Raw genomic sequence first — 12,272 nt, forward strand, 5'->3', positions numbered from 1 at the left:
GCAGCGTGCGGCTCTGCGCAGGCAGAAAAATTGTGGCACCACACCCTGGCAAGGCTGGCGGAAGCTTAACCTGCGGCGCGACTGCACTTTGGGCTGCCGCGTGCAACCAAGCACTTTTTGTGTACCTCAATCTGCGATCACCTACCACTTCCCAATCACCCATCCCTGCGAACAGTACGCCCCGGCTCGACACATCAGAACCACCTCTGTCGACCAGTCCATCCATCGCCGTCGCACGATAGACACGTCCGCCACTGCCACTCCGCCTCGCGCCCTCGGCGCAACCACCCAAGCAGACCACCTACGCGGCGCCCCCCCCCTGGTTGCACACGATGGCCGACTTTGGGCAATATCCCGCCAACATGGCGCCGCAGGACGCCCTCATCGTGCGCGAGAACACAGAGGCGGACCACGCCGTGGTGCCGTACACGGGGGAGGACCTGGCGCGACCAAAGATGGGACCCGCGAACCCGTTCCGGGACGAGAGCAACACGGCGCACAGCAACGCCCTGGGCCTGAAGCGGAAAAACGTGCTCACGGGCACCGCGGAGGAGACCTTTGTCAGCGAGCACACGTTCCGCAGCAAGCACCGCGCGATAGAACGCCGGGGCGGGCCGGAGCGGGTACACCAGTCGGGCTCGGAGATCAAGAACGAGGCGGCGAGCCTGCGCAAGACGAGGGAGGGCAAGGGCAACGCGCTCGTCGCGGACGGCGATGGCGCGTATGTGGGGCCCTGGGCAAAGTACAAGCGCGAGGAGTACGAGGAGGTGGACGAGGAGGACATTGGGAGCGACGAGGAGGTCGAGTACGTCTACGAGGACGAGGACGAGCGCGCGGATGTCGTGGCCAGCGGCACCGTCGTTTCGGCGCCCGCGGGCGCGATCGAACACCGCCGCGAGGTCGAGGCGCTGGGCGACGAGACGACGACTTTCCACGGCGACGAGATGTACGACTACCAGGGCCGGACGTACATGCACATCCCGCAGGACCTGGACATTGATCTGCGCAAGGAGCCGGGCGAGGTCACCAACTTCATCCCGAAGAAGCTTGTGCATACGTGGAAGAACCATGGGGGCAAGGCGGTCACGGCGCTGCGGTTCTTCCCCAAGGCGGGACACCTGCTGTTGTCGTCTGGCGCGGACTGCACGGTCAAGATCTGGGATGTATATCACAGCCGGCAGCTTCTGCGGACGTTCTCGGGTCACAGCAAGGCTGTGTCCGACATCTCGTTCAATCTCGACGGCACCAAGTTCGTGTCGTCGTCATTCGATCGGCAGATGAAGCTCTGGGATACCGAAACGGGCGTGTGCGTGAGCAAGTTCAGCACCGGCAAGACACCGCACTGTCTCCAGTTCTACCCGGGCGAGGAGCACTCGCACGAGTTCCTGGCGGGCATGTCGGACAAGAAGATTGTGCAGTTCGACACGCGCACGCGCGAGCAGGTCCAGGAGTATGACCAGCACCTCAACGCCATCAACACCATCACGTTTGTGGACCAGAACCGCCGCTTCATGACCACCTCGGACGACAAGTCCCTGCGCGCGTGGGACTACGGCATCCCCGTGCCCATCAAGTACATTGCCGAGCCGTACATGTACCCGATGACGCGCGCCGCGCCGCACCCGAGCGGCAAGTACGTCGCGTTCCAGTCGTCCGACAACCAGATTGTCGTGTACGGCGCGACCGACAAGTTCCGGCAGAACCGCAAGAAGGCGTACCGCGGCCACAACAACGCGGGCACCGCCATCGACATCTCCATTTCCCCCGACGGCCAGTTCCTCGCCTCCGGCGACACCGCGGGCTTTGTGTGCTTCTGGGACTGGAAGACGTGCAAGATGTACCACAAGCTGCCCGCGGGGGATAGCGCGATCAGCTGCGTCCAGTGGCATCCGCAGGAGACGTCCAAGGTTGCTGCGGCGGGCGCGGATGGTGTGATTCGGTACTGGGACTAGAGATTGGGGCCAGGGATCGAGGGGGAAGAGGACCAGCAAAAGGCATGGATTGGGTTGGGGAGGCATGAGCGTAAAAGAAAGTATGAGTGTATCTGTGTTTGATGGCATATCCCGGCGTTACTGGCGCGTTATTGGTTAGGATAATTCACCTCATGGACCGCATTTTTGTGTGATTTGAATCTTGGCTTCTGATTGAATTGCAACAAGGTTGTTGTGAGGTTTACGTCTCGTGTTCTCATCATCCGTGCTCTTCGTCAGCTGCCCATTCGTCCCGTTCCCACCACGTGAATCGTCTCTATCCACCTTTCAGAGCCCGCCGCATCAGCCGATCGCTTTACATGGGACGACGAGCAACAATGCCATTTTCGAGACCCAGAGGATGAGAAGCTAACGCAGTCAGAGAGGCTGCCATTGCCTCGTGTCCGGGATCTCGAAGTGACCGATGCCTGCCATGATGCTCTAGCTTCTGCGGCTGCTGTTTCGATGGGCCCAAGTGCGTCCTGTCAGACGCTGACTCGACTGCTCTCCCGACGATTGTTGGCTACCCCGTTGCCTAGGACGGTGACCGACATCCAGCATCGTGCTCCGTCTCGTCTTCTCCGCGCCGCTGTCGCTTTGGTGCTCAATCTTCAATCTCTCCACAAGTTCTCGGGGAGCTGGTATTTGCTCCCGGAAAACCGACTGCCGATCCTGGCCCGTCTTCGTCGGCTGAAAGCACTTTTCGCGACACTCTTGGACACGCTTCTTGAGACGATCTGCCTCTGAGCAGTAACCTCAAGCCACCTCGTAACTGAGGCCAAGCCAGATAATCCCTCGGCTGAAATTTTCGAAGGCGGCTTCCAAAGAAAATGTTTTCGCCCTACTGTCCTCGGCCAGAGGCTCTTTGACTGACCAAACGTGGCGCCCCTTCTTTATCATCTCCTCCAGGTCGACCCTTCGTGAATCGGGAAGGCCTTCATTCGTGCCGGCCGCCCGGTATGCCGCGCTGAGGGAAGAGATGACCAAATCGGCGTCGTAGTCGATCCCGTTGCAGTGGCAGCAGGCCCATTTCTCTTGCTGCTGCTGCTGCCGCCCGTATGAGGCACGAGGGTGGCGCTTCTCCACGACAGTCTTGTCGGCAGGCAGACACCGAGGGCAGCTCTGCACGAGATCGTGTGGAGAAGAGTATGTGTCGACCTCCCATGTTAGCGACGGGCAAGGTCCTCGACGAAAAAGGCCGCGAGGACAGGGCTGCCGGGGATCGCCGACAGTGGTTTTGAGATTGGGAAAGTCATCGCCGGGTATCCACCAGCGGCCGCATGCAAAGCGTATCGGCGCTGTTCTGCACATTTTGGGATGTTTGAAAGTGAGGGGTTGCTCATAAAGGTTTTTTGCTCCTAGGAAAACGTGCCGTCAATCCCATATGAGAGCCTTTGAGACTTATATACTGGAGAAGAGCGGTGCCAAGAGTGTCTCTAAATCATGGTCAAAGACCAGTGCACATGCCCTGGGGATGAACCCTAGACTGCACAACCTAGGACAGTCTGACACAAAGGAAGACAGCAAAGAAAGGCAAAGAGTGGATGTTGCGGGGTTGAGACATCAAAGAGCATTCTTGTTGGTATCACGAACCGGGTCAACGCGATGGAAGCAAGGTTTTGTCTTGCCTCTGTTTGGAAGCGAACAGTCAGCCAGACTCTCACAGCGGTGGGGTTCAGGCTACGACCACGCGCTGCTTCTCCATGCAGTCGATCAACGGCGACGCTCTCTGGGCACCCTCAAAGAATCTTTGGGCAATTCCGATCCGCCGGTACGTGCCATCTGAAAGTGGTGCAAGAAGCAGGCCTTCACCACGAGCTAAGCTGTCGCCCCCATGGAAGGTGAGCCAGATGAATAGAGCCTCTGTCGTAAAGTCGTCGCGGGTGTCGAAAATCACCTCGGCGAACTTGTCCCAGTAGTCCACACCATCAAACGCAACATATCCATCCCGCCCTTGCACGCCCTTCCACCTCACGGTCGTCTGCCGCCTTCCCTGGCCGCGCCTCGGCAAGTCATTGGCGATGTCGATCAAAGCACAGGGCCCACTAAGTGTAATTGCACCGCAGAGAACCTGTCCTGTCTCATCCTCGGTGCGATATACCATGTCCACAGCCTCGCAAGATGTGAGGCAGATGTCTTCTGCGCCACTGTAAGTCCTATCGCCATTGACTTGCGCATCGAGGCACGCCCACGACCAAGAGGGTGCCCGATAATGAGGAGCCCTGGCTGCCGCCCAGTCGACTTCCCAGCTGAGCGTCTGCACGAGTTTCTCTTCCCAGAGTCCCGCGAGGTAGCGGTGGGGCAGCCCGGGCTTGAGCTTGTTCAGCATCCCCATCATATCCTGAGCCATCCCAGATATAGCCACCAGCTTGTCAGCTGGCATGGTCAGACTTCGTGCCGAGTAAAAGGTGACGAGGCAATGCCAATCTTCAAATAGCTGCTCGTAGTCATCGGAAGCCAGGAACCGCCGAGGAAAGTCCAGAAGTTCTTTCCCGCCACAGACAGCCCGAGGTAGCGGATTCTTGCCTGAAGCCGGTGGGGTGGAATCGAAAACTCCCACGCCCTGAGGGTTAGTTTCGGCGCATTTGGCCTCGTAACATTCCCAGAAGACCTGCCGGGATCCAAAATACACCGTACGTGGAGCGAGGAGCCGTTCCTGGACAACCCATGCCCTCTTTAACAAGGGCTCTTTGTAGAATGAATGCTTCCATGACCATCGGTCTTCGTACTCGTATCTGAACCGCGTGGGTTCTTCATTCTCACCAAGCTGGAGACAAACAATGGTTGGAGCAACTTTCGCAGGATTCCGTTCGAAGAAGCAGCCTGCGTCACTGTCCTCTGCTCCCAAGGCTGCAATACTGAATTTGCAATTCTGGTAGACTTCTTTCATCGACGCTGCCTCCTGCTGCCAGTCCTCGGTAGAGTCCTGGAAGATACAAAGTCTGTCGATCCAGAGATAGATGACCCCGAGCCGTTGTGCTGCTTTCGCAGCCTCGCTGAAAGTCCTTGGCAAACTCTCCAAAGGTCCCCCATGGCTGAGATATCCGAAGGTTGTCCGAAGAAGTCTGAGGAGAGCGGTGGCAGGTTTGGTGCCCCAGCAATAGCTCAAGGCAGCATATTCAAGGTCAGGTGGGCATTGCGATCGGTTGATTAGCCGGTATGTCCCTTCAGGGCTCAGTTCGAGAAGGCGTGTCGGACGGAATGCAGTGTTTCTGATTGCCTGCTGACAGAGGGCGTGGTGGTTGAGACAGTCTTTCATCCAGCTCTCAATGATGAGGCAAGTTGCAATGTCGTCAGTGGATGGACCTATGTCGAAGTTGACCCCGTGGTCATACTCTGGAACTGTCCACCGTACAAGTCAGCATGTTCATCAGTGAAGCTGAGCGTTCCCAGCTCGAAATGCACTTACCCCCAACAGGAGCGAAGCCAAAATGATACCTAGAGGTATTGAAGTTACAGCACATAATCGGCTCTGGCCTAAAGACTTCCCCCTCCCGATAGAACCAGAATACTGAAAAGTAATCGATGCCCTTCGAGCTATGGTCACCGAACTCTGCCGTTCGATCACGGAATGGTTGGGCGAAGGTGCTGCACATAGCACACCCTTCGCTTATGGAATGCCTAAAAGACGCTTCGTCCTTGTGATGGCCAAACACAAACCCTGGGCCCTCCCACGTGTCTAGGGGGATACCTTTGTGAGCTAGGGGGGTTCAAGTGGAAGCCTGACACAAATGGCCGTGTCTATTAAGTGTACCGACCTTTCCCCACCCCAAACTCCTTGAGTGAACAGAGCCGCTCAGTCCGAGCAGGATCCCACATCCCCTCTAGACCATTCTTGCAGACATCGCATAGCATCTCGATTTGGTGCCTGCAGGGGGCGCGCGCGTCCCCGTAAAGAGCTGGTTCTGATTGAGCAGCGCACAGTGCAAGAGAAAAGTGGCAACAGATAAGCACCGTCGGGGGGGAAGAATTATGGCTTTCTGACATGGCGATGTCTGCCCGCGAAGGCTTTGATGAGGGGTAACATGTAGCAGGGGCATGTAAACCGACCCCCGCAATCTGTCATTAGACTACTTGGCCTTATCGTAATCTTGCCCCTGAGGCTATAACATTCAACAGGTTGCCTCTGGCGGTCATGATTAATATGGGTGTCATTGGAGCGCCCTTTGCGGCCGAGGGTCTGCAGTTTAGTGGTCTGCCTTTGGTGCAGACAAGCATCCAGACGAGCCTCTCTGTGCTTGGCTCCGAATATCAAAAGGTGTGGGTCGAAGTGGACAGCACAGCACTGTTGCCGCTGCTTCACTCGGCGTGGGCGAGACATAGGAGACTCTCTCGCATGACGACATGCATGCCCTGTGTTTGAACGTGCTGAAAATTGAAGGGTCTGGGTTTCCCAGAAGCGCAACTAAGTTGGTCTTCCTGCGACGGGTAAATAAAGTAAAGCTTAACGTCACCGGGCTCCTTTCCCGCGTCTCTCCCTATTTCTCTACCTGGCAATCATGAGATAAATGAGATAACGACTGACGTAGTCCGTACACAAAGCGTGCGCATTGTACTACCACTCTACAGGCCAAAATGACGTTTGCAAGGGTCGTTGGTCCGTGGACGAAAAATGTTGTTGGTAGTCCTGAAGGCCATTATTTGATTGCTCACGGTGTGCAGGGTGGTCACCATGGCCATGACAACGGCCACATGCACTCGTCTACTACTACAGCCGATCTCCCCGCTGCGTCTGCTCACCCACTCGAACGGAAAATCGGGGGTTTCTGGAACAGAGCCTGCGGCTGCGACCGCCATCCGGACGAGGACGCCACCGCGAGGGTGGTGAACGCGCTGATCGGCGACGTGCAGAGGTATGATGACCCGGGCCGGAAGCTCTTACCCCACGAGTCCATCATCAAACGAGACAGCGGCGTCATAGTCTTTGTCGTCAACAATGACGAGAGATATGGTGACCGGTCCCATACAATCGACGCGGATGAGCTCCGTCCTGCGTCTGATCACATCTCGGATCACTGTCAACGATTTGTAACGGGGACAACGGGAGCAGAGAATGCGTTTGCTATTGGATATATGCTTGAGAGCAACGAAGGGGGCTTATTAAACCAGCATGTAGGCATCCACTGCGGAAAGCTTCTGAAGGATACAGAAATACTTTTGGGGCTAATGAATCAGTTTCCTATGCTTGGTGTAATGGGATACTGGGTTACCTAGAAGACGATAATGAACACTATAGAGGATGCATAGTATTCTCATGCATTCCTTGACTGGTCTTCTCTGTCATGATTTTCTAGATTCTTCTGCCCGAGTATCGACTGATTGATTTACCGTCCATGGCGATGCCTGATTTGAGCCATGGATCGAGGACGATGGCACCCACCGTTCTCTTGTCATGATTCTTCGTCGTGACGACTTGTTCTCTAAGTCATGCTATGACAGCTGCAGACCAGACACGTGCAAACTCTCATGCTTGGAAGAGTTTCCAGATCTCTGGTCCCAATAGTAAACTCTCCTGCTTCCTCACTTCCCCAGGAGTTTCTGGCTCCCTACTCGTAATAGTCACATGCAGTGCGCAACGGCCCTCGTCCCAAGACGCCGCAGTCCAGTAATACCGGTGCGACATGGGTATTCTCCCCGTCCCGCGCTCCCGGGCTTTCTCCTCCGCCTGTATGCACGCCCACATGCCCAGGACAAACGACTTGACATGGCGAGTCGAGGGCCGCAAGACGAGCTGCAATGCGAGGCCGAACGCGCGCCATCGCACGCGGGATTCCCGACACTCCCGGGCGAGCTGGAGCAGGCCGATGAGCAGGCCGTCGCTCATTATTGACTCGTGTGCGTCACTGCTGGGACCAGTGAGGTCGGCGACGATGTCTTGTGCCACGTCCAGAGCCGCGTTGCACTCGTCCAGGCAGGACTGCGTCGACCAGGCGTCCTCGGACGAGTCGAGGGCGAAACAGCCAGACAGATGGCAGATCTGGACGTCGAAGATCATCATGGTGAGGATCCGCTTGTCTGCCTGGATCTGAGCGTCACGAGCACAGTTGCCCTTGGTCGTACCGGAGCAGACGATTTCGTCAAGTCTTGCTTTCGTTTCAGACCTCCAGAGGGTGCTGCGGGCTACGAGTAGTCGTTGTTCCTCTTCGATCTGGGCAAGTGTGACCGCTGCTATTGGGTCCTCGAGATCCACGTTACTCTCGCCGTAGTTGTTGTTGTTGTTGTTGTTGTAGTTGCCATCATCGGTATGCGTGTCCACTTTCTGGCGTTGCTCCATCTGGTCCAAGATCGTCCGCGCCCGCAAATGCCACAATACCGCCCTCGTGATGAACTGCCACCACGTCTGCCAGAAGCCCTTGACTGAGACGCTCTTCCTGTCTGGGGGCGGCGGGCCGAGCAGTAGCTCGCACTTGGCCGAGGAGGACTGCGCGGCCATCGACGCAAGGACTTGTCTGCTCTGAGGGTACATCGGGGAGAAGATGGCGCTCCATGTGGCTGTCCGGGTCAGGAAGCACTCTGCGTCGTAGACGTCGCTGTCATCGGGGGCCCGTGGTGACACGAGACGATCCCGATGAGGAGAGGCATGATTGCCAAGCAGCCGCCCGTGAAACAGGCGGAGGCCGTTGGCGACGAGGTGATCAAAGGCGCTGGTGTTGCCGTGGAGAGTCTCGAAGATGGAGAAGAGGATGGTGTAGACGAGCAGAGTCCTAGCAGGAACGACTTCATGTGAGGCTGTGGTGTTGATGCGCTGTCGAAAGGAAGCAATGGCTTTCGAGTAGTGCTGGACGGCGGGGGTATAGTGCGCAGACGCCAGCACTTCTGGGACTCCGTTTTGACCTTGAAGAGAAGGACGATAGAGTGCTTCGTGCCGTGCCCTAGATAGGGCGCCGATGCCGATGACTGCGTTCAGGACAGACAGATCGTGTGTACATTCGCGAAGCAGGGTCGTGGACCAGAAACCTGTCGGGCCGTCGGGCTGTGTGCATAACTGGGAAACCACAACGCATTTGAAGTAGTCAAAGTAGAGTGTGCTCAGAGGGTCCAGACTTGCAGCAATGTGAGCGCATGGGGACAGTTCATGGCGGATCGCGGGTGCCAGAGGGCGGACGCCCCTACTGAGGGCGACGCCCGAGGCCTTGCCGTCCGATTTGGGCTGCGGGTAGCCACAGGCCAGCTGCAGCCTGGCACATCGCTGACATACTGGCTTGGACTCGTCACATCGTCTGTGGGCTCGGCGGCACGTGTTGCAGCCTGGGGCCAGTTTGGTCTTCATTAGCCAGTTGTGGTCATATCGGGTGGTCATGCCTCATCCAGCCGTCTTACCTGTGCGGGCTCGCGTTGCAAACGCCTTCTGGCGCTCTGGCTTCTTGTCTGCCGGCATGTCGTCCACGGACCATCGTTGCTTACATGCAGTGGGTGGCTTCGTTTGCTGACTGAGATCCGGGGCAGCGTGCGGCGAAATGGAGAAGAACAGCTGGTCGAGACAAACAGGGGCCAGCAGACAGCAAGGCTAGTTGTTCATGCACCAAGTCTGCCTGCACCAATCAGCGCGTGCCAGCAGACGGTCTTGGCAATCATGAATAAGCAGCAGGGTCCTGTGAACACCAGCAGAAAGGTTCGCTGGAAATGTCACAAGCACGTACCTGGTGGTAAGTCCCGCGGCCGGTATCCCCGTGGCAGGCAATCAAATGCCGATTTCCAGGGTGCTGTGCTGGGGCGATACGGGACCCTCTCCAGAAATTGTATAAGAGCTTGATGGTCCTGGGACCAGATGCCTGAAGTCTGCCAGCTGCATCTCATCCTCAACAAGTAGTAAGCAGCACGATTGAGAGCCCAATCGCAAAGACTATGGCGCATTTCGACATCCCGCCACAGTACCAGGACCTGCTCGAGGAAGTAGCAGAATTGTCCAGCCATGCACTAAAGTCCGACGAAGAGGTTTTGCAACAGCTGCTCCAACATGCCCCTGTGACCTCGGAAAAGTGCGTCTGGGCATTCTGGGATTCCGGCATCGCGACCATGCCGGCCTGGTGCAAACGCAATGTCATAGACTGGGTGCGCATCTGCGGCGACTCCTGGACAGTCCGGGTACTGGATAACGTGCCCGAGTCACCCAACTACGCCCTGAAATTCCTCGAGCGTCGCGACCTCGCAGATGCGTTTGTGAATCGAACCATGGACGGCCCGTATGTTGGCCAGCATGCTGCTGATCTGGTCCGTGGGCCAGTACTCACGCGGTATGGTGGTGTCTGGATGGACGTCGGCTCCATCCTGGTCAGACATCTCGATCGGGTATGCTGGGATGTCATCCAGGATCCGGCGACTCCGATCGAGGCTGCTGTCGCGGTCGAGCCGAGCCACGGCATCTTGAACTATTTTGTGGCCTGCAAAAAGGGCGATCCCTTCATTCGACGCTGGTAAGAGCCCCTTTTCCATTGCGGCTTCTACATCCACACTCACTCAACTTGAGCATTTGTCAGGCACGAAGTCTTTCTCGCGTTATGGGAAGGCCGCACCAATCTCCTCGGCATTGCAGACCATCCTTTGGTCTCGTTTGTCAAACAAATTCCTCCCGACAAGCTCGAGAAGGCCGAAAACGGCATAGCCGCCGATTTCAAAGTACCCATGACCCAAGTGTTTGAGTACGCAATCCAAATCGTCGTCTGGGGACGTCTCACCATGCTCGATGCCGACCCGGCCGACGGGTTCTCGTGCTCAGACTACTGGCTCAATAAAATTCTCTGGATGGACGCGATACAGGAAGCCTGGAGGGCGGAGATGCTTCTAGGCTTCAATGTAGGTGGGCAGAGTCTGCTTGATATCCTAACCACGCGCCTCGACATCGACAAGGACAGCAAAGAGTACAGGCTGGCAGACAAGGTTGTTTGGCAGATCTTGACGCAAGGGAGCATGCAGAAGATCTTTCGCGGCGGGAACATTTTGGCGTCGGTGCAGCTGGGCACGATGCTGGACATGCCTGAGAATGCGGGCAAAGATCGAGGACAGGGCACATTTGCGGAGCTGCTTCGGTACGGGACATTGCACTGGCGGCAGAAAAGGCCTGCATTGGTGAGCATTACGCCAGTGGCCAAGCAGCCGCTTATCAAGAAAGGACATCTCGAGCCATTTTAGTAGCCGGAAGTGATGACGCACGACACGGAGGGCATGAAATCTCTTTTTCGCGCACGAGTTTGGGGGGCATGAGCTTCCGAAAAGACTGACGGTCTTACATTGACTACTACTCTGTTCTATGGGCCATTGGCATCAAGGCTTCTGTCGATGCTGAGCCTTAGCTGGTTGAGCTTCGGGTTATCCCTCGTCATGAACGGAACAATGGTAGTGAAAGAATTCGACTGAATTATAGAACTGCTAGGAACAGGCTTACATGTAGACGTGACTTCGGTGGCTGTGTTTTTGGGGGCCTTGCACAAAGCTCAAATGTGATCGTCGATGCGCTCAAATTGTGATTGGTGTCGCGGGATGAGAGCTCCCCAGCCTAGTTACCATTCGAATTGAGGCGGCGTCATGTTCACGAGGTCTGGGGAAGCAAGTCTATTCTCACCCTCTCGTGAAAAAAACGGACGAGTGAGAGCTCCATGGTGTGGGAACAGACCTTCTCGCGTACGGCGAAGTACACTACGGCCACCCTGAGCCCATAGCGACCGCTGGGGTTTGGACAATGAAACGGCAAAACCCGTGACTAGCATGATCCACACAGGTCGAATCTCGCGATTATTTATCAGCGCGTTGAATAACCTAATTGTTGACACGGGCACAGAAACCGCCGACATAGAGAAACGCCACGTGACGCCAGAGCGTAATACATTCAGCGAGGTCAAGCAGGGACGAGCTACATTGCACGTGCAGCACCGGTCTGAAAAGTCTTTACCGTACTTCTCGACCACAGCCAAAGCATTCCAGGTTTCCCGAGGAGGTATAGCGTTGTCCGCCATGATGGAACACCGTGCAGCGGGTATGGTTGACCTGGTTCCGATTAACTCTGTAGCTGGTCGCGTCGCGTCTCGCTTACGAGAGCAGGACGCAGGCACAACTAGCCCTACGCATGATTGCTCGCCTTATTAGACTATAGGCCGCACGCTGCCATTGGTTCTCCATACGCCTCCGCTGAAAATGCCACCCTCCTTTGCAGAACCCTTGAATTGTGAGGACGAAAAACACTGTGGGGTTGACAAAGGATCACTACTTGGCAACGTTGCATGTGCTGGGGCACGGTATCCACACGGCTTATGTCTTGTCTGCCCGGCTGGTTAAGGGCTTCATTTCAAGGACAATATCAATCACCAA

The 12,272-nt window shown here is 56.5% G+C and overlaps 5 protein-coding genes across 5 annotated transcripts; 3 read left to right on the top strand and 2 right to left on the bottom strand.

Annotated features, from left to right (window-relative positions):
- Positions 1-92: 92 nt before the first annotated feature.
- On the top strand, positions 93-2,139 carry B0I36DRAFT_336220 (pre-mRNA-processing factor 17). Its single transcript, XM_046155582.1, has one exon. The coding sequence runs from the start codon at positions 333-335 to the stop codon at positions 1,950-1,952; it is 1,620 nt and encodes a 539-aa protein (XP_046006834.1). The 5' UTR covers positions 93-332; the 3' UTR covers positions 1,953-2,139.
- Positions 2,140-3,645: 1,506 nt separating this feature from the next.
- On the bottom strand, positions 3,646-5,434 carry B0I36DRAFT_354832 (heterokaryon incompatibility protein-domain-containing protein; the record flags this gene model as incomplete). Its single annotated transcript, XM_046157349.1, has 2 exons — positions 3,646-5,312; positions 5,380-5,434. The coding sequence occupies 2 exons, from the start codon at positions 5,432-5,434 to the stop codon at positions 3,646-3,648; spliced, it is 1,722 nt and encodes a 573-aa protein (XP_046006835.1).
- Positions 5,435-6,545: 1,111 nt separating this feature from the next.
- B0I36DRAFT_354833 (uncharacterized protein) lies at positions 6,546-7,184 on the top strand (the record flags this gene model as incomplete). The annotated part of the gene is made up of 1 exon (XM_046157350.1): positions 6,546-7,184. The coding sequence occupies one exon, from the start codon at positions 6,546-6,548 to the stop codon at positions 7,182-7,184; it is 639 nt and encodes a 212-aa protein (XP_046006836.1).
- Positions 7,046-9,394, bottom strand: B0I36DRAFT_435850 (uncharacterized protein). The gene is made up of 2 exons (XM_046162788.1): positions 9,291-9,394; positions 7,046-9,218 (listed from the first exon to the last, which is right to left on the bottom strand). The coding sequence occupies exons 1-2, from the start codon at positions 9,346-9,348 to the stop codon at positions 7,435-7,437; spliced, it is 1,842 nt and encodes a 613-aa protein (XP_046006837.1). The 5' UTR covers positions 9,349-9,394; the 3' UTR covers positions 7,046-7,434.
- A 373-nt stretch (positions 9,395-9,767) lies between these two features.
- Positions 9,768-11,371, top strand: B0I36DRAFT_277212 (uncharacterized protein). Its single transcript, XM_046151411.1, has 2 exons — positions 9,768-10,384; positions 10,448-11,371. Exons 1-2 carry the CDS (start codon positions 9,816-9,818, stop codon positions 11,097-11,099), a joined length of 1,221 nt encoding a protein of 406 aa, XP_046006838.1. The 5' UTR covers positions 9,768-9,815; the 3' UTR covers positions 11,100-11,371.
- Positions 11,372-12,272: the final 901 nt, after the last annotated feature.

The sequence above is a fragment of the Microdochium trichocladiopsis genome (assembly GCF_020744255.1).
Source record: "Microdochium trichocladiopsis strain MPI-CAGE-CH-0230 chromosome Unknown B0I36scaffold_11, whole genome shotgun sequence".
Taxonomy (NCBI): domain Eukaryota; kingdom Fungi; phylum Ascomycota; class Sordariomycetes; order Xylariales; family Microdochiaceae; genus Microdochium; species Microdochium trichocladiopsis.